Below are 22,003 nucleotides of genomic sequence, written 5' to 3' on the forward strand. Positions count from 1 at the left end.
GTAACTTTTTAAAAGTAGGCTCCAAACCTGCAACACGGCACTTGAACTCATGACCCTGAGATCAAGAACATCAAGAACTGAGCTGAGATCAAGAGTCAGAGGCTTGGGACGCCTGGGTGGCTCAGTTGGTTAAGCAGCTGCCTTCGGCTCAGGTCATGATCCCAGCGTCCTGGGATCGAGTCCCACATCGGGCTCCTTGCTCGTCAGGGAGCCTGCTTCTCTCTCTGCCTGCCATTCTGTCTGCCTGTGCTCGCTCTCTCTCCCTCTCTCTCTCTGACAAATAAATAAATAAAATCTTTAAAAAAAAAAAAAAAAAAAAAAAAGAGTCAGAGGCTTAACCAACTGAGCCAACCAGGTGCCCCTTGGAGGTAATTCATTAAAAACCTAAGAATTATTATAGACATATATAAAAAGTCTAGGTATTAATTTTTTTTTTTAACCTGGTGGCAAATCTGATATATTTCCCTTTAGCTCTTAACTATCCATGCTTCATGAGGTTAGTACTGTGAGCCCATACAGTGTTTGAAGGAATCTAAAAGCCCTTACGTAACAAACATTTCTGGTCACAAAAATATCATACAGCATAAGAATGCCACGTCAACACCATCTTTTCCCACAATGCTGAATGTGTGATAATTGTCAGAGAGAAACCATTAGCAGGTTTATGTTGCTATGAACATAATAAAGGGTAAACATGCTTTCAAATAAACCCATTTAAATAAACACACAATTTATCAAAACATACAACTCAAAGGCTTAATATACAAAATAACTATCTAATAAATTAATTATAGTCTCGTGCCCTAGAAAGCTGGAACTACTCAGGTCCCCATAAGCAAGAACAGACCCATCATTCAACTTGCCAATAAACCTGCTTTAGTGATAGATCATTATGTTCCTCCTCAGATAAATTAGTAGCTGTGCATCACATTATGTTAGTAATAGTAACCAAGCTTATAAATCAACTTCTATGTAATCTTATTACCACTAACATAAAACCATAAATTTCATAACCTGATTTATATCTGCTCAAGAATTATACTTCCTAGGAAGATACACAGTTAAAACTCAAGATCTTAACAGGTCAAAGTCTAATGGATTAATCTTACCTGATGAAATAAGTATGCTCAAGCTTTCTAGCTTGCCATACTGAGCAGCCACAAATAAAGGTGTGATTCCAAAGTCATCCTGGCATTCCTTGCTTGCTCCTTTTTTAAGAAGCAATTTTATGATCTCAGCATTTTCCTAAAGCACAGATTCGTATTTTAAATAGGAGAAAATAAAGAAAATAGAAGGTGTCTCTATTCTTATTGCTGTGTTTTGGGTTTTTTTTAATCCTCACTAAAGGAAAACTTTTTTTAAGTGTATGGTTCAATAAGAAGGAAGTACTAAACAATCAGATTATTCTATACCTTTAGCTAGCCCATTAAACATAAACAGATGAAACATTGATCTCTAAGAGTCATAATCCTTTTAAAGCCTACAAAACTAGTTTGCTAGCCCAAGCACTAAGGAGTTACCAGTTTCTAAACACACTGCTATAAATAAAATAAGCCCTGTTCCTTATCAATTTATATCCCAAATATTCTGATGGTCTCTTAACTATGCTATCAACATATGAAAAACCTAGATAATCCCTGAAGCCCAAAGCTGCTGGAACTACCAGAGCAGTTGGCTTATTCAGAATAATCATTAGCATTTAGACTGCCTTTTCTGTACTGCACTAACCATCATAAATCACAGGCAAGTAGGAAGCAAAAACTGTATAGAACTGTCATTTTAAAAGGGTAAAACACATAATTTACATGGAAATGAAATAATAAATTCAGAGGTTACCTGAAAAGTAGCCTGATGCAAAGCGTTCCATCCACACATAGAATGGGATCCATTAACATTTGCTCCATGTCGAAGCAAAAGCCTTAACACATCTATCTGTCCATTTTCAACAGCTGCAATACAGCAGTCAAAACAATTACTGTCAGTACAAAGGCATGTTTGTAGGACTGGACACTTTGGTGATATTCACCCTGGAACTCACAATGCTCTGATCATTCCTATCAAGAAATCAAAACACATACTCCCTATACAATCCCAAAACATTTATCACAATTATCTTAGCCCAGGCCTATTAACATATACTATTGTTCTGTGGACAAACAAAATTATTTTCAAACCTATTTAAAAGACACAGACGAAATGGAAACAAGAGGCATACATTTATTCTCTCTGCTAATAAAGACAATGTTTCTGCTTTGTTAAAAATGCAAGTGGGAGAGAGGGGTGAACACCTCAGAAAAAACAGAAACGGTCTCCAAAGGATTGAGAGTTTTGCTGATTATCTGACCACAAATAACAATAGTCACCGTCAACCTGAAAAAGCAACACTGCAAGTTTTGCATTGTAGATATTTTTTGCCATCACAGACAACAATCATTGTTAAGATGCCGTTTTTGTATCAGTCAATGAAAACACAGTAAAACTCTGTTTATTTGAAAAGAAGACTCCACATAACCTGAAGAGTATCATTAAAGAGAGGCATACCGCTTACCTACAGTAACTGAAACTAAAGGATCCCAACATGCTGCTAACCTAGATCCTTGAAAGAAGAGTTCGCAGGCCCACAGATACCTAAAAATCCTTTACCCTTTATACTAATTTCACCAAATTATTCTTTCTTTTATGCATCTAACTTAACATAAGCCAAAGATAGGTGTTACCTAATATCAGGTAAATACAACAATTTATAAATCTTACTTTGTGAGGAAGAACATAGGTATGATGTTACTAAGTTGATACAACACACAAGTGGGACTAAACTTCCCAGAATGTTATCTACTACAAAACTGTGCATTGAAGGTGCCACTGGTTCTGGAGGAGTTAGTGAAAAAACAAACAAACACCAGAACAGAGGTATATAGTACATACTTAAGTAAGTTCACACACAAATACACCATTAGCAAACCAGGTACACTATGAATGACATTGTTGTGAGGCTACACAAAAAGTAATGACTTCTTGGAATTTTAAGTTTGGGGAAATATCAGTATCTATAAGAAAGAAGACAGATGTGTATAAGAAGGTCTGACTTAATGAGCTTGGTAATGAGAAAAGAGATTTGAAAAACAAGTATGATTTTTTAAATTTTATTTATTTATTTTATATATTTATTCCTTCTACTATAGTTGCAGGTAGGAAATGAAAATTAACAACTCTCAGTCAAAAATTAGAAAGGTAGGGCTCCTGGGTGGCTCAGTGGGTTAAAGCCTCTGCCTTTGGCTCAGGTCATGATCTCAGGGTCCTGGGATCAAGCCCCAAGTCGGGATCTCTGCTTGGCGGGGAGCCTGCTTCCCCCCCCCGCCACCTGCCTCTCTGCCTGCTTGTGATCTCTCTCTCTCTGTGTCAAATAAATAAAATCTTAAAAACAAAAAAAAATTAGAAAGGCACTAGACTTTTAAACGAAGGGCCACATATGAAAAATACTAGCATACATCAAACAATAGGAAAGATAAAATATTTTAAAGTAGAAAGCAAGAAACAATAAATGTACTCATTAATATTGAAGATAAATAACACATCAGTAATATTCTATTAATTTTATATATTGAATTTAAACCAAAGCGCAGCTCCCCCATAAGGACTATCAAAAGTTTCATGGTCAAGAATTCTCTTATTCAGGGAGGTTTCAGAAATGTGGTGGTTCAGAAACTACTATGGTTGAGATAGCATTGCTGTAACAGAAGTTTCACCTATCTTATTTCTAAGTTAATGTTCAAGGGCATTTTACCAAGGAAAAAACAACAGCTTTTCAAGCTATTTTTTCTATAATCAATCTAAAGTCAATCTAATTTTGGGTGGAAGTCATAAGAGAAACGGAAGAAACTCTGTTTCATATCCAGTTCATACATCATTATCAGTGATTGCGGGCAAAAATCATTCTATAGCCAGATCCTGAGTTGAAGATTATCAGGTTGTCGGCCGTGATATATGAAACAGGGTAAAGATGTTTGTTTTTCATGACTTAGGCTGACCTTAAAAAAAATGAAAGTCAAAAAACTTTGTTTTGGTAATTAAATACACTATAGAAGACAAAAATTTTTTAACATCATAAATACATTAAGATATATATCTGCAGTTCTTGAAAACATTTCCCAATGGCAAAAGAGTGAAAGCAATACATGAGCAGATAAAGAGCATTTTTATAGTTCTCACTAATTATTTCAATATAAAGCAAATTTAATGGTTAATAATTAAGAAAAGTATACTTAGAGCTTACATCTACTACCAAAGCCTCTCCTTTGGAAAAGGTGGATTAATTTATCTTTCCTGATATAATAAGTTACCAAATTGAGGAGGCAGGGTGCCTAAAATATCAATGTGTGTCATGGTTCAATACAAGTTGATCTGAGAAAAAAGAAAAACAATCACACTTAAACTTCCTATTTGCTGGCCTCTTACCCCACCAGGAAAGTATGCTCCTTGAGGAAAGAAACTGTGCCTCATTCTGCTTGTATGCCTAGTGCCAAATGTAGACAGAAGACAGGCAATAAATAATCGTTGTGAGGATGAATGGGGTGAAAAAAGTCTAAAAGGACATACGATTTTCACTTTTTAAGAACACATCCCCTTTCCAAACTAAACAGGCTTCAGAATTAAACTTCTGGACAGGACAACATAACTGGAACTACATTAGTTTTCCCACCATCAACTACTGCACAAGTGAACAAATAATGTAAGGCAACTTTTTCTGGCATTAAACAATAGGTGAAACACTGATTCCTGAGAGAAGGGAAACACATGAGATAAGCCCCATGACCACCTCAGCTCTCTGCCTGGCAATATTTCTTAATTATGGTGCTTTGAGCTGAAGTCCAAGCAGGGCAAGGGTAAGGCTGAGGAAAAGGTACTCCAAGAAAGGAAACAGCCCACGCAGAGGACAGCAGTCCACTGAGCTAAGGAGGGAGAAATTAAGAATTTAAGTTGCTGACATCTTGTGTTGCAAGGCCCCAAAGAAAAACATCTGTGCAGAGAGGTCCTGGTATGGAACTTCTCTAAGAGTCCTTGGCTGTGGTCTGCATTGTACATGCCAAAGGCAAGATGAAACTTACTGGAGAACTGCTAAAGGATTTAAGAATGGAATAAAGGGGCACCTGGGTGGCTCAGTCTTCAGGTAAACCGTATGCCTTCAGCTCAGGTCATAATCCGTCAGGCATTCTGCTTCTCCCTCTTCCCCTGTTCTCTCTCTCTCAAATAAATAAATAAAATCTTAAAAAAAAAAAAAAAAAAGGCTGGAACAGAGATACCTAGAGGTCAAACAGTGCTGAGGACAATGGAAATCCTAGGGTCAGTCACAACGGTGAAACAATAAAATACCTCATTAGCACTTTGGGCATCCAGCTAAGACACCCCAAAGGCCAAGCCCTTGGTGTAGAAACCATATCTGAAAGTAACACCTACTCTAGATCTGCTCTAAGGAACCCTAAAATAAGCCCTACAAGATGGGGAAGAGGGCAAAGGTTGGGAGGTAGGAGTCCTTTAAATTAGATGCACTCAGAAACACCTTAAGCTCTCCACAGATACAGTCTAACGAAGCATAAGACCAAACTTAAACAAGCTAAAGGTAATGTCAGTAAATGAATTATCAGAAAAAAGAAAAAACATATCAACATTTCTCATCTGAAGATAACAGAATTCAAATCTTTCTAACATACTATCTACCAAGTCCAGTACACAAGTCAGAAAGCAATCAGCAGAAACTGATCCCAAGATGGCCCGGATGTTGGATTTAACAGATGAACTATAGCAACTAGTATAAATATGCTTTAAAAATTTAAGGGAAGGGAGCACCTGGGTGGCTCAGTAGGTTAAGCCTCTGCCTTCGGCTCAGGTCATGATCCCAGGGTCCTAGGATGGAGCCCCGCATCGGGCTCTCTGCTCGGCAGGGAGCCTGCTTCTCCCCTCTCTCTCTGCCTGCCTCTCTGACTACTTGTGATCTTTGTCTGTTAAATAAATAAATAAAATCTTTAAAAAATTTTTAAGAGAAATATGTTCAAAGACTTGACTTTCAATATATATGGTATATAGATAGACAGCCACAGAAAACGTCAGCAGAAAAATGAAGTTATTAAGGAAAAAAAAATTCTAGAACTGAAAAAAAGAAATGGATGGGCTTAACAGAAGATGAGATAGAGGAGAAGAGTCAGTGAACTTGAATCAATATAAATCACCCAATTAAAGAACTGAGAGAGTACGGCGCCTGGTTGGCTCAATCAGAATAGTATGCAATTATGGATCTTGGGGTGCTGAGTTTGAGCCTCACGATGGGTGTAGAGATTACTTAAATAAAAACAAAGAAGGAACTGAGGAAAAAAAGACTGCAGGAAAATTAACTGTACATCGGGAACCTGTGGGTCAAAATCACATAGTCCAACACACATGCAATTAAAAGTCCCAAAGGAGAAGAGAGTAAGAATGGGACAGAAAAAATATATTCTAAGAAATAATGGCTGAAATATTCCAAAATTTGATTTTAAAAACAAAAAGGCCACATTGACGTAGAGATCCCAGAAAATCAGCAAACCAGTGTTTTAAAAGAAGTCACTATACTTATTATGATTTCACATTATATGTAAATTAATGATGATTATATGAACCTACCTGACAGTTCTGTGGAAGAATTTCCATGATTATAAAAGGGGCAAAAAAAAAACCAGCCACTGAAATCAACTTAACAGCTTATTAGCAGTTTAATTTTTTTTCAGGGCTCCTATGTACACTTAAAATCTACCATTTCACCATATCCTTCAAGATTCTACAATAATAAATTAATTAATCCAGTCATTCAACAGTACCAGGGATTGCACCAAGCACAAGGGTTATAGCAGTCAACTCAAGAGACAAAGTATTTGCCTTCATGGAACTTCCCTTCTAGTCAGAGAGATGGATAATCAACCAACATAGATAAATAAAATAAGTTTTCATAAAAATACTGTGAAAGAAATTAACAGAGTAGAGGCACCTGGGTGGCTCAGTGGGTTAAAGCCTCTGCCTTCGGCTCAGATCATGATCTCAGGGTCATGGGATCAAGCCCCCATCGGGCTCTCTGCTCAGCAGGAAGCCTGCTTCCCTTCCTCCCTCTCTGCCTGCCTCTCTCCCCAACTTGCGATCTCTGTCAAATAAATAAATAAAATATTTTTTAAAAAAAGAAATTAACAGAGTAAAATAATAAACAAGTGTGCTACTTTATACAAGTATAAATTATTCAAGTGTGCTACTTTAGAAAAGGGGATAGAAGTCATCTCTGAAACAAAGACAGCTGAGGAGAGAAATGAAAGATAAAAAGCAGTAAGTCACACGAAGAGATGGAGGAGGAGCAGTGGAAACAGAAGAAACAGGAACATAAAGGTTGTGAGGAGCCAAGAGCTGGGTATGTTTGAGGAACACCAAGATGGCCCCTGTGACTGAAGTGTAAAGTTAAGGAGAGGAAATAAAGCCAGGGAGGTCTCAGGAAGAAGTCAAATTTTGTAAGGCATGGTCAGAAGTTTTAATTAATTTGCTGACTGATTTGTTTGTTCATTTACTTATATCCTAAGGAAACAATTAATTTTCAGCTAGAGCTACTCAAAGGAAAACAGCTCTCTTCAGACTCACCTTGTGAGCCTCTCCCCCTCACTTTTCTGTGTTCTAGCCATACTCCTTTTGCTTTGTTTCAATGGTTCTTTCCATGCTTTTAAAATTCAACAACTAAGAAAAATTTTCACTGACCAGCCCAACTAAAGCAGGTCCCCCTATTATTTTCTATCATACAATAATGTCCCATTCTTCTCTATCATTAATAAACTGCAATTATAATTTACATGTATACTTGCTATAAATTCCACACCAGATTATAAACCTCACTCACTACTATGTATCCCTAGCACTTGGCAAAGTGCCTGACATATAAGAGCCACTCAGTAGATATTAGCTAGATAGATCACAGAAGACAGAAGAGGATTTATGCTGACTGGTCACTTCAAACATACACCACTGCAAATACTAAAAGAATAGAAATGAGCAGGTGGGAAAAAAACCACTTGAGATTAACACTAAGCAGGATTCTCAAATTGACTAATCAGATCTTTGCTATTATACAAGAAAGATAAACCTGCCCATGATCGATATTAAAACAGAAACAATAAGATTCAAGTAATGAAATCTAGATAAGTATTTATTTGGAACTTGTAAATTAAATGAGATATTCTCATAATGAGTTATTTTACTGCTGTAATCAAAATTTAAACAATAACCTATAAACACATAAAAAGATCAACATCATTAGTCGTGAGGGAAATGCAAATCAAAACCATGAAATGCCATTTCACACCCATTAGGATGGATATAATCAAAAGGATGGATAAGTATTGACAAGGATATGGAGAAACTGAAACCATCATCCATTGCTGGAAGGAATATAAAATTGTATAGCCACTTTACAAGTCCAGTAGTTCCTCAAAAACATAAACATAGGGTTATCACATGACCCAACTATTCTACTCCTAGAAATTTCCACAAAAAAAAACAGAAAACATATATCCACACAAAAACATTTACACAAACGATTTTGGCAGGGTTATTCATAATAGTCAAGAAGAAGAAACAACCCAAATGTTCATCAGTTGAAGAATGGATAAACAAAAGGTGGTACATCTACACTACTGAATATTATTCAACCATAAAAAGGAATAAAGTACCGCTATATGCTACAACATAAACGTTGAAAACTTTATGCTAAATGAAAAAAGCCAGACATAAAAGGCCACATATTGTGTGATTACAGGAAATGTCAAGAAGCAATTCCGTAGACACAAAGGAGTTTCATAGTTGTCAGGGGCAAGAGGGAAGGAGTGGGGAGTGACAGCTACCACATGCAGGGGCCCCTATAACTGATAGTCTCTTTACATTTTGTACTATCTTCCAGGCTACCTCTCCTCTTTCAAGTCAGAAGTGTTTCCATCACATCTTTCTTTTAAAACTTTGCGGGTTTCTGTGAATCTTCTTAGGGTTCTCTTTAATAGACAAAAACTACACTCACGAAGCTCTTTGAGATAAGTTCTTCTCTGCCCTGGGCTTCTGCTGAGGAACACCCCTAAGCTTCTTTAAGTCCCACTGTTTGAGTGTGCCTATAAATCATACCCTAAAATCTTTAGAGAAACTTTCATCTCCCTGAATACTACTATGAGGCACCACCTTTATCACACACAGATTTTTTTAAGATTTTATTTATTTGTCAGAGAGACAGAGAGCACAAGCAGGCAGAGTGGCAGGCAGAGGCAGAGAGAGAAGCAGGCTCACTGCTGAGCAAGGAACTGGATGCGGAACTTATCCCAGGACCCTGGGATCATGACCCAGCAGAAGGCAGCGGCTTAACTGACTGAGCCACCCAGGCGTCCCTATCACACACAAATTTTAACAGATCAGTCATACAGGAGACTTCACTTGGATACCAGGTTTTCCTGATAGTGCCCTGGATTTGATATTTGCTTGTAAATCTTAATTTAAGTCTTCTTAGTTTAAGCCTTTTGCTCTTAGTGGAAGCTGAGAACTTTCAAAACCATCAAGTCCAGGCTCTATTTAAAGACTTTCTTTTAGTTACCTCTCTACCCTCACTTTTTTTCTCAAAGTGTTTTCTGGCTTACTCCCCTAGAAAATCATCACCTTGAATGTAGTGACTAGAATTTTTGGCTCATCGGCATTAATTAAAATATCAACCATGGTGGTGGGGGTGGTGGGGACACAGACAGGACTTGGTAAGAGTGGTAAGAGGTGTTAGAGTAACCGATTAGCAGTTTTTAAAGGAAAAATTAATTTAGATCCAAACTTTCCACCAATGACCAAAAAATAAAAAACAAAAATTTAAAAAACCAGAATTGCACATTTATCAGATTTTAGTAGAAAAATATTCTAAACCTTAATGCCATAGATACAATCACAAAGTAAAAGATAAAGGGATTACAACAGATACATATACAACAGAACTGAAAAAGTAAAAAGGAAACAAGTGCTCAGAGAAACAATAATTTTCACCAAACATAAAAATGAGCTTATGAATATAAAGAACTCATAAAAATTAGTAAGGAGGGACGCCTGGGTGGCTCAGTGGGTTAAGCCGCTGCCTTCGGCTCAGGTCATGATCCCAGCGTCCTGGGATCGAGTCCTGCATCGGGCTCCTTGCTCGGCAGGGAGCCTGCTTCTCCCTCTGCCTCTGCCTGCCACTCTATCTGCTTGTGCTCACTCTCGCGCTCTCTCTCTCTCTCTCTGACAAATAAATAAATAAAATCTTTAAAAAAAAAAAAAAATTAGTAAGGAGAACGTGAAGAATCTTATAGATGAGTGACATGAATAAATTCATAAATAAAGTATGAGAAATAAATAGATATGGGAAAACATATAAACATGGCAGTATTTCTTAAATTAGCAAATACACAAATGGTGTCCTTGTGATGATTTACCAACTTTTCAATGATTTAATAAGGTTAATATGAAAGTGTAATAAAATGCTTTTTTTTTTTTTTTTTTTTTTTTTTTAGATTTTATTTATTTGTCAGAGAGGGAGAGAGAGCGAGCGAGCACAGGCAGACAGAATGGCAGGCAGAGGCAGAGGGAGAAGCAGGCTCCCCGCCGAGCAAGGAGCCCAATGTGGGACTCGATCCCAGGACGCTAGGATCATGACCTGAGCCGAAGGCAGCTGCTTAACCAACTGAGCCACCCAGGCGTCCCAAAATGCTTATTTTTTATTTAATCCTTCAAGTGAAAATCTGTTGTGTGGAAAAATTTCATAGTTACTTTTTTTCAAACATGAAGTGACTAGTAATAAAACAAAAAGTCTAAATGTCTAATATTATGATATAATACCTTCAGTAGGTAAAATAATATCTAAAACTGTAACTATTAAGACAGTATTGAAATGTAAAAAAAATTCTTAGAGCAGATTAAATGAAAAAAAAGTAAATTGGATATATGTATGATACATTATATAAAATGTGAAGTGCCAGGGCGCCTGGGTGGCTCAGTGGGTTAAAGCCTCTGCCTTCAGCTCAGGTCATGATCCCAGGGTCCTGGAATAGAGCCCCGTATCGGGCTCTCTGCTTGGCAGGGAGCCTGCTTCCCTTCCTCTCTCTCTGCCTGCCTCTCTGCCTACTTGTGATCTCTATCAAATAAATAAATAAAATCTTTAAAAAAATAAAATAAAATAAAATGTGAAGTGCCTCTTTAAATTATAAAATATCTATATGAATTTCTGTATACACTACATAAAATACCTACCCATAAGGGATTGCAGGGAATTCTTAGAGATACAAACGTGTAGGATAAGGGACAATTTTTTTTTCTTCTTCAAATCTGCTTTGTTTATACAATAGAGAAAAGTAAAATTTGTGCTATCTATGCTGTTAATACAGACACCTCCTTTTCAGCATCTATCTACTTGTCTGTCTCACTATTAACAATTTTTTCAACTACATTATCGTATTTCAAAAATTTATATGGTGGTATTTGGAGATTGGCTTATTCCAAAGTCTACAAATTTTTTTATCACAAGATGATACTTCTGCTGTTGTGACTCAAGGCCACAGTCTTCAAGCTCACTTTAATATCAGCCTTTAAACAGAATTTCAGCCCAAAGAACAATTCAAAATTACATTTAAATACCATAAGACAGAAATTTCTATATAATACCTGTGTGAGGACTCAATCTTTTTACAGCACTTCCCTCTAATAAGATTTCAGATCCTGTGTTACAACCTATAGTACAGAAGCATATAGGAAGACTACAGAATTAGTAAAGTAACACTGTAGGGGCAGACAGATGATTCAAATGTCTGGAACACAGTCCTGCTTCCTCATTATGATCAAAGAGATCTGCTATGTGCAGAAAAAACCAGACCTCTGAAGTCATCTTTCAGGGGATAAAAAAGTAAGCATTTATCTATCCATTAGTTTGTGTTCTGTAAACAACGAACAAATACATTTTACTGAGGGTCACAAACTGAACAGCTTATCATATCCCATGTGTTTTATTTGGTCCACACAGTTTTATTTGGTTTTGTTCATTTGTTTTGTTTTATAGTTGAGGCAACATTTAAAAATTGGGAATTTTCACATTAAAAGATATATATATTCATATTCGGTACTTAGCAATTTGGCAACACTGGGCCAGAGCAGGTAGTGGCTGTCCCTTTATACTGGGTTTCACTTTCCTCAATAGCCTCTAACATTCTCTAGGCCTCAGCACTTACAATCCACCTGCTGGACCCAGTAAGCCTTATTATCTGATTTATTTTCTCCAGAATAATTACCTATGACCAGTTTTATTGGTTTAAATAAACATGTTTACCTTTCCTCCTCCACAACTATATTGATCTTGTCAACCAGCCTTATACACATTCACACTATTTTCCCATTGCAAAAAAAAAAATGCAAAGCCCATAATCCTCTTTCCATGGTCACTACTCTATAAACAGCCATTCATCGGCCAGATTTTCCTCTCTTCCAAAAAACACAACTGGGCCTATAGGCAGAAGCTGTTAACACAGAACCTTAGTGCTCTTTCTTGTCCTTCTATTTCCTGTCCAAGTTTTCACTGACTCTAAAGACATTTCCTTAGACTGTTTAATTAGTATCATTTGTTCATTTTCTCATGTCTCAGTAAGATTAGGCTTCAGCTACAGACAATGACAAATCTTGAGAGACTTAAATTCCAAAACAATAAACTGCATACATACTTTCTGCCTGGCCATACTGGGGCTATGTACAGTCACCGGCTTCACATTCAACAGTCACCAACGACTACAACTCAATTTCCTCCCAATCCAACAACAAAAAAAAAAACCTTACACTCTTCAGTGTTTACAGATTTTTGGTACTTTTACATAACTAATCCCAGCAAAGTCTTTACTGGAAATTAATTTCTATTCAACTAAATTTGGGAAAGAATTTATAATTTAAGTGTATGTGTTTATTGTCATTGCCAATCATATCCTAGAAGCCTATTAATGTTTTACGGCAAAATATTTCAGCAACCTAATCATTATGGCAAGGGTGAAGAATTATTTACTTTTGAAGGAATATTATTATTAAACCACACCTATGTATCTATACACAGTATAGGCACTAAACTAAAACTTATTTCTTTTCCTCAGTAAGGTGGTAATACCAACTTCCTTTGATTTAGAAGCGTTTCCACAATTCAAGTGATACTGAGCAGAGAAACAGTGATTTGTACATATCATCAAATAAAACTAATTTCTACATGATACTAGATGACCATATATACAAAAAGTTTAAGATATTTTGAAGAACAGAAGAGGAAGAAAGGAAGGAGGAAAAAAAGTAAGTACTTCATGGGTGCAAATAACTAGGACCAGACATTTCAGCAGCATGGAACTCTAAGTCCCCTTGTATTCTTGTGGTATCATACTTAGTATGTACAAACATCATAATATCTCTCAATCAGAATCTTCAAATAACGTGTTCACATGAGCATCAGTAACAACCTGCACAAGATACTGTATGGGGAACAAGGAAAATTAAATCACCTCTTGCAAATATATAGCATTCTTTTAAAACACCATTAGCATTCTTGGCAGATGCTTAAGATTATTGCCTACTCATCCATCCAAGACTTTGTTCTGAAATCAATGAACAGGTAGGGGAGCCTGGGTGGCTTAGTCGGTTAAGCATCTGCCTTTGGCTCAAGTCATGATCCCAAGGTCCTGGGATCAAGTACTGTATCGGGCTTCCGCTCAGCAGCTCCCCGCTCAGTGGGGAGCCTGCTTCTCTCTCTCCCACTCCGCCTGCTTGTGTTTCCTCTCTCACTGTATCTCTGTCTATCAAATAAATAAAGTCTTCAATAAAAACAAATCAAATCAAATCAATGAATAGGTAACAAACATTATATGAGGTAGAAATGATGAAACATACTAAAAATGAAATAAAAGGCAAACTCATTACAATGTAGAGACCTTAACTGGATCCTGACTTCAACAATCTAAAGAATACACATAAACATATTTTTATGACAATCAGGGAAATTCAAAAACCAATTGGATGTTTGATGACACTGATGAATTACTGTTATCTTTAAAAGCAATAATAGCATTGTGATAGTTTTTTAAAGAAACATATTTATCCTTTGCAGATACATACACAAATGTTTACGTGTGTTAAATTATATGATGAATGAAGTTTTCCTTCAAAATAAAAGAGTGGAGACAATAAATGAAACAAGATTTGCCCTAAGTTGAAAACTACTGAAGTTCAGTGTCAGGTACATGGCAATTTATTTCCTTTTGTCTTTATATTTAAGACTGCTACAAATTTTGAAGAGAATTTCAAATGGGAATTCCAAAAACATTTTGCATATCTGAAATATTCCTAATACGCATAAAATGTGAATTTTAAAAAACATATCAGAATAAAAATTTAACTGAACATTCTTACTTAATCATATAATTTAAAGTTACATTTTATATATTAATTAAAAATCCTTTAAAGCCTAAAGAAACAGAGAGGGAGAAGAGACAGGAAAGTAGATGAATCTACAGGAGAATAATAACAGTAATTAGGACCGAACTCACCTTCATAATACTTTGTGCCTCTTACAGAACTTATTACAGTATGTCTTGAATTGTTATTTTAATAACCTCATTAGATGGTAAGCCCTTGATAGCAGGAACTAAGCCTAACAAAGAATATAGAACCCTGATAATCACCTAATCAAGTGAGGACAATAAGGAAAATTCTGCTGTAACTTCTACCATCTCAGCAAAGCTAATTGGCTAAGCTGGTGATTCTCTGCTCCCTCCCTCTCTACACCCTATGGGAACCCCCTAGTACTGCATGTTAGAGCAATGGAGACAAATGCTTCAAAGACAGAAGAGCACTATTGCTCAGTTAAAGATGCATGAACAGCTGAACTCTCCAATACAGAAGCCACTAGCCACAAGTAGCTGTTTACATTTAAATTAATTAAAATTATAAATCAAAACCACAATATCACCTTGTACCTGTCAGAATGGCTAAAATCAAAAACACAAGAAACAACAAGGTTGACGAGGATGTGGAGAAAAAGGAACCCTTGAGCACTTTTGGTGGGAATGCAAACTGGTGCAGCCACTGTGGAAAACAGTATGGAGGTTTCTCAAAAAATTAAAAATAGAATTACCATATAATTCAGTAACTCCATTACTGGGTCTTTACCCAAAGAATAAAAAAACAATAATTCAAAAAGATACATGCACCCCTATGTTTATTACAGCATTATTTACAATAGCCAAATTATGGAAGCAACCTAAAATGTCCATCAATACATGAATGCATAAAGATGTGGTATAGACATACATATAATCGAATATAACTCAGCCATAAAAAAGAATGAAATCCTGCTATTTGCAACAACATGGATGAATCTAGAGAGTATAATGCTAAGCAAAGTAAGTCAGTAGGGAAAGACAAATACCATATGATATCACTCATATGTGGAATTTAAGAAACGAAACAAATGAACAAGGAGAAATAAAGAAAAACAAACCCAGAAACAGACTCTCAACTATAGAGAACAAACTAATGGTTACCAGGGGGTAGATGGGTGGGGGAATCGGTGAAACAGGTGATGGGGATTAAGAGTACACTTATCAACATGAGCACTAAGTCACGTATAGAACTGTTGAATCACTATATTGTACACATGAAACCAATATAAATCACTGTGTGTTAACTATACTGGATTTAAAATAAAAGAAAATTTAAATATTTAAATTAATTAAAATTAACTTAATTTATTAAAATTTGAATACCTCAATCAAACTAGCCACATTTGTAGTGCTCAAGAACCATACATAGCTAATAATTATCATACTGGACAGTGTATATATAGGACATTTCCAAGTTCTATGAGACAGCGTTGGTCTAGAGTTTAGAATTTAACTGAATTGGAGTTTAATCTAGAATAATAGGCACATCTGTCTGAGATATAAGCATGCCTGGCAATGGTGACAGGGGACCAGGCCACCAGTTGTGGCTCCTATGGCTTGGAGTTAAGTGTTAAGGACAGAAAGGAAATGAATAATTCTAAAACCTGCAGAAGTACTGTGGTTCCCAACAAGAAAAAGAAAACAGAATCATAATGATCTGGTATTACACCAGCATTCAGCAGGGACCAGAGCTCAAGGATAAAGAATAAGAATGAGCAAAACAGGCGTGCCTGGGTGGCTCAGGGGGTTAAAGTCTCTGCCTTCTGCTTGGGTCATGATCCTGGGATCAAGCCCCGCATTGGGCTCTCTGCTCAGCAGGGAGCCTGCTTCCCCACCTCTCTCTGCCTGCCTCTCTACCTACTTGTGATCTCTGTCTGTCAAGTAAATAAATAAAATCCTTAAAAAAAAAAAGAAGAAGAAGAAGAAGAAGGGGTGCCTGGGTGGCTCAGTGGGTTAAAGCCTCTGCCTTGGCTCAGATCATGATCTCAGGGTCCTGGGATCCAGGCCTGCATGGGCTCTCTGCTCAGCAGGGAACCTGCTTCCTCCTCTCTCTCTGCCTATTCTCTGCCTACTTCTGATCTCTGTCTGTCAAATAAATAAAATCTTTAAAAAAAAAAAAAGAAAAGAAATGCTATCTCTGGAAAATTTCTTAAAAAAAAAAAAAAGAATGAACAAAACACCCCACTTTGGAAAGCAGAGCTCAAAATGTCTGGAGCACACAGGAATGGTAGAAGGGCTTTCCTCCCTTCAATCTAAACAGGTATCAGCATTGTCTCTCTAAGACTCCAGCTGAGACAGTGAAAAGAAAAACCAGAAGCTCTGAAGGAAGGGCATCCTTCAAGAGGCCATATTATAGTGCTGGAGAAGCCTATAAGAGCAAAAATCTAAGAAAACAAGGATGACACTTTCAATAATTTCTATGGAGACACTTTATACTGCTAAAGAAACAAGCTCCTCCATTTCCTAAGATAAAGGGAAAAAGAAGTAATCTGGGAAAGCATCCTGAGTAACAAAATATTTTTGAAAAAGAAGAAATCAAAGAACTGAAAAAGGTCTTTGACCCATATAAAACTTCTAAACAAAATCAAAATTTAGTTCAGGCAGGAGTACATTAAGTGCAGTCCAAAGCCCCAGATAAAGACTTGATGAAGGCATGAACTCAAAGCAGGATTCTCATTTGGAACAAATACAGCAAACCTACACATAAATGTAAGTAATAACTCTAACTAGGAATAGTAAGTTCTAACTAAGAATAGTAAATAATGATCATCGTATAATGCAACATTCATTAAAGAATATATTTTTAAAAGAGGAACTTTTAAAAATGTAATTATCCTACTGAATGTTCTTTTAGGAAAATGCCTAACATGACTATGTATTCTGGGGAACTACTGCAGACAAGTTCTACACTAAATGCAAATCACAGTGAGCTGAGTTTTACATCTATAAGCTAGAAATATACTTTCACTTTAAAGCTCCAATTTTGACAGTAATCATCACAGTTAGTGAGGCTAAAGTGGACAATTCAACCGCAGGCTATCCATCTCCTCTTCTTACAGCATCAGGATAGCAATTTCTGAGAACGTCAGAGATCACCTATGTATTCTATTAGTACATTTGATTTATATATGAAATTTTAACTGTATCTATGGTTTTTAAGTTCTACATGTACTCTATTCTCCGTTATGCACTTCATTTTTCTGTATAATTCAACAATAAAATAATATTTTTGTTGTATACTAGTATGTATAAAACTTTTTTTTTATACATTTAAAACATTCATAAGCCATTTATCTACCGCAGTATTTCTCTGGTCCTGTGGTTACACTGACATCTGGTGGTACTAGGAAAGAATTAGACTGCAATGACAAGGGATTCTCTCTTTTTTTTTTTTTTTTTTGGCTAATTTATTCGATATGACTTCAGAGCTTATGTTTTTCCAAGGCTTTATCTATACCCGATAGCAAAATTAATAAAATACTATACTAACTCCAATGACAGCAAATATTAGTTACAATCAGTAACTACAGAAAACTACTGAACACATTTTGAACACATTTGAACTATAGAAAACTACTAAACACATTCTTGAAATAATTCACTTTGGTAACATGACTGGGAAGGATGTAGAATTATTTCAAGAATGTCACTGGCTGGGGCGCCTGCATGGCTCAGTGGCTTAAAGCCTCTGCCTTGGGTTCAGGTCATGATCTCAAGGTCCTGAGATCTAGCCTCACATCAGGCTCTCTGCTCAGCAGAGAGTCTGTTTTCCCCCCTCTCTCTCTGCCTGCCTCTCTGCCTACTTGTGATCTCTGTCTGTCAAATAAATAAATAAAATCTTTAAAAAAAAAAAAAAAAAAAAAGAATGTCACTGGCTAAGTAGGACTGCCCACAGTTATTTATCTCATAATTAAAGTTTATACTCAGAATGGTTATAAAGTAAGACGTTACGCCAAGGATAAAGGCATCATTTCAAACCATTTTCTCTGTATATTTGGATAGAGTTCCATACTGTCTCTTGGCCATGAATGTTTAGTTTGAAATAAGAGTGTTGTACTGATATTTAGAAACATTTCTAAACATTTAGAAAAATTTAGAAAAAGTGTAACTTCATAATAATAATGAAGTTACACTTCTTTTTTTATCAAGTACTTCATGTCTACCCAATGACTAAAGCTTAAAGATGTATACTAATGGGAAAAACCACGGGCTCATGGGCAAAGTCCATTACGCTAGGAATATTAACAAAAAAGTTGTGATCAATACCCCAATCTACATGTTGCCACTGACATGTCTCATGGTTTCTGATAAAAAGAAAGAATTCTTTTTTTTTTAAAGGCAGGGGGTGGCAAAGGGCAGAGGGAAAGAGAGAATCCTAAGCAGGCTCCACACCCAATGAAGAGCCTGACCTGAGGCTTGATCCCACAACCCCAAGATCACAACCTGAACCAAAATCAAGAGTCAGACACTTAACTGACTGAGCCACCCAGGAATCCCCAGAAAGACAGAATTCTGATGGCCAGTTAGACACTGGAGACCATATCTAAGAAAAGACATCTTTCAATCACAAGAAAGTCTTAGACAAAACCCTGAAATTTTACCATCTTATTACATATTGATTATTTTCCCATATCTCTCTTCAGCAACAGAATTAAGACCAACATTTGATTCAGACAGCATACCCCTAAACTTTTAACTTCTTGAGCTATAACACTGAATTCTACCACTTTCTGTAATTATCTAACTCACATTTTTGAAACATTCATATAACAGTATTCTCCTTATAGGAAAACTACCTCTGTAAGTATGACCTCCATATTAAGGCTTAGAGAAACAAATCATTACACTGAAGAGTCCCTGTCAGAGAAAAAGTAGGCAGCAAACTGTCCTTCATTCCAAGGACTCCTATTTATACACGAGCAACACCTCTGTTACTTCTATTTCAGCATACTAACCAATGAAGATCATATACAATTAATTGGACAATGGTAATAACAATTATGAAGAGACAACTACATTAACCATGTATGCAATGATCCAGTTTGACAGCCACACATCCATAATGTACATCGGTGAAACCCAATATTGTTCATAAACTGGCTGTCAATCTGCAAACTGTCCCCAGTCCTCAATAAAGTAAGATTTGACCAGAATGTAATTCAATTATGTCCCTAAGCACACTGTTTAGTTCCGCTGGCATTTTTCGTAAAATGAGACTTCTCTAACAAAAGAAGCAGCGCACTCACTGATTTACATTCTGGCTCAAGCACCTTGTATCAACAAACTGACATTTTCTGTAGTACTGCTCTATGGTATCTAAAGAGAACAGAGATAGCGCTATATGGGTAGGGTAGGGGTTGAGGGGTAGCCCATCTAGGTCTATACTAGAATATTACATTATTGCAAAATACTGAAATCAAGAATATTTGTTCTACTTTAAAAATTATTATGGATGGGCGCCTGGGTGGCTCAGTGGGTTAAAGCCTCTGCCTTTGGCTCAGGTCATGATCCCAGGGTCCTGGGATCAAGCCCCACATCGGGCTCTGTGCTCAGCAGGGAGCCTGCTTCCACCTCTCTCTCTCTCTCACTCTCTCTGCCTGCCTCTCTGCCTACTTGTGATCTCTGCCTGTCAAATAAATAAATAAAAATTTTAAAAAAAATTATTATGGACTTTTAATTTTATTACTGGGGCATAAAGTAAGCATTTCTACCTTACTCTTCTTAGAAAGCATCCAAAAGCAATTAATCTAAAATCAGCAAAGAAAATTAGAAATAAAAACAAACTCTCCATTTTTAGCAAAACTAGGATCCAGCTAAAACTCCAGACCAAAAATAGGTATAAGAGCTTCCTAAAGAAATGAGGTCAATCCTGGGTACTTAAGGGAGGAAGGGGAGAGAGGGCTCAACTGTACATCTCAGAAAGAGCTAGCAAAGTAAACTCCTCAAAGGTGAGAGGTTGCTCTGAGTTATGAAAGATAAATTCCCTGTAAAGGGATAGGATTCATGGGCCATCAACAGAACATCCTGAACCCAGCTGAAATCTGAAAGTCAGACAAACAGGGTCTAACAAGGAATCACACAAAGAAACTATACTTGCAACAGCAGTCTGTTGTCACTTCCATAGAAAAGAAGCTACATTACAAAAACCCCACAGCTGCTGCCTGTGCCCAGTGACTGGTAAAATAGCTAAATGAACTCAAACCAAAAACCCTAGCTAGTCTGGAATGTGGGTCTAGCTCCTTTCTCTTAAAAGTCTCCTAAAAATAAATGACCATGCAAAAACTTACATTTCCAGATGAGTTATCACATAGTGAACAAGCACAAATCCATACATAGTTACAAAAAAAGGGGCGGGGGGGAGAAAATGTCAAGAAAAACTATTAGTAGACAAAACAAAAACCAAAACCAAAAACCCCCTCTTACCACAAAAATATTGCCACAAAGTCAAAAGAAAATTATAACTAAAACTTTTGCTGTAATAATAAAAAAAAAAAAATTAAGGAAAAAAGGCATAACACTGGGATATAGGAGCTCAGGTAAAAGATTTCTAGAAGATAGGAAATTATGTAACATAAATAATTTAAGAAAGACCCAGAAAAATAGAAATGCTGTTGAAACTGGGAAAAAACACTAGAGAGAATAGATATTTCTGAAAACGAACACACAGGATTTTTTAAAAAAAGGAAAAATAAAGTAAAAAAATTTAAGAGGGGATTAGAGAGAAAAGAATATAAAAAACAGGATATCCAACATATGAATAACTGGAGCCCAAGAAGACCTCATAATCATAGAAGAGACAAATATTTAAAGATATAATTTCAAAAAGCTTTACTACAATAATAAAATAAGAAAAACTAAATCTATATATTGAAGGAGCACCTGGCTGGCTCAGTCAGAAACCAGCCTTCTGATGGCCAAGTTGTGGGTTCGAGCCCCAAACTGGATGTAGAGATAGAAAGACAGAAAGATAAATAAATCTACTGAAACGGTACACCATGTCTCAGGGGGAAAAAATGATCCAAAACAGACACGCAAAAAATACTGTCACAAAAAAAAGAAAAGAAAATCAGGCTGTCCTTCAACTTTAACTCTAAAACATAATAGATTGCTATTAAAAAAACTTCCTAAAGAAAGGCGACCCAAGGATTATACACTTAATCAAACTGCTGTCCAAATACAAAATCACTATTCAATTATGCACATGCAAATCTCAGGGAACATTATTTCCATAGGTCCTTTTAGAGGACTCTATAAAGGAAGAATTTAGTTAGCCAAGCAAAGCTGGAAAAGCCATGGTAAAGTAACTGGTGACAAACTTCTAAGCTATTTAACCATAGAACTAAGAATAAAATTAAATGAAGGAATTAAGATGCAGGAACAGGATAGATGTTACCACCACTAACATGCAAATATGATATAACTAACTTTTTGGTGAATACCATACTTTTGATCTGGGAAAAATCACACTTGATTTTCAAGAACATGTCCTCAAGTAT

General features: G+C 36.4%; 1 protein-coding gene across 5 annotated transcripts in view; it reads right to left on the bottom strand.

Annotated features, from left to right (window-relative positions):
* Window positions 1-22,003, bottom strand: part of LOC111147965 (ankyrin repeat and SOCS box containing 3) — a 108,022-nt gene that overhangs the window by 41,551 nt on the left and 44,468 nt on the right. For all 5 annotated transcript variants that reach the window (XM_022504271.1, XM_022504275.1, XM_022504274.1 and 2 more), the window contains 2 exons: window positions 1,837-1,949; window positions 1,110-1,245 (listed from right to left, as the gene is read on the bottom strand). In XM_022504271.1, the coding sequence (XP_022359979.1) occupies window positions 1,110-1,245; window positions 1,837-1,949 (249 nt within the window). The remainder of the gene's footprint in view (window positions 1-1,109; window positions 1,246-1,836; window positions 1,950-22,003) is intronic.

This window comes from Enhydra lutris, unplaced genomic scaffold, assembly GCF_002288905.1.
Source record: "Enhydra lutris kenyoni isolate GAN:26980312 unplaced genomic scaffold, ASM228890v2 scaffoldscaffold18, whole genome shotgun sequence".
Classification (NCBI taxonomy): Eukaryota; Metazoa; Chordata; class Mammalia; order Carnivora; family Mustelidae; genus Enhydra; species Enhydra lutris.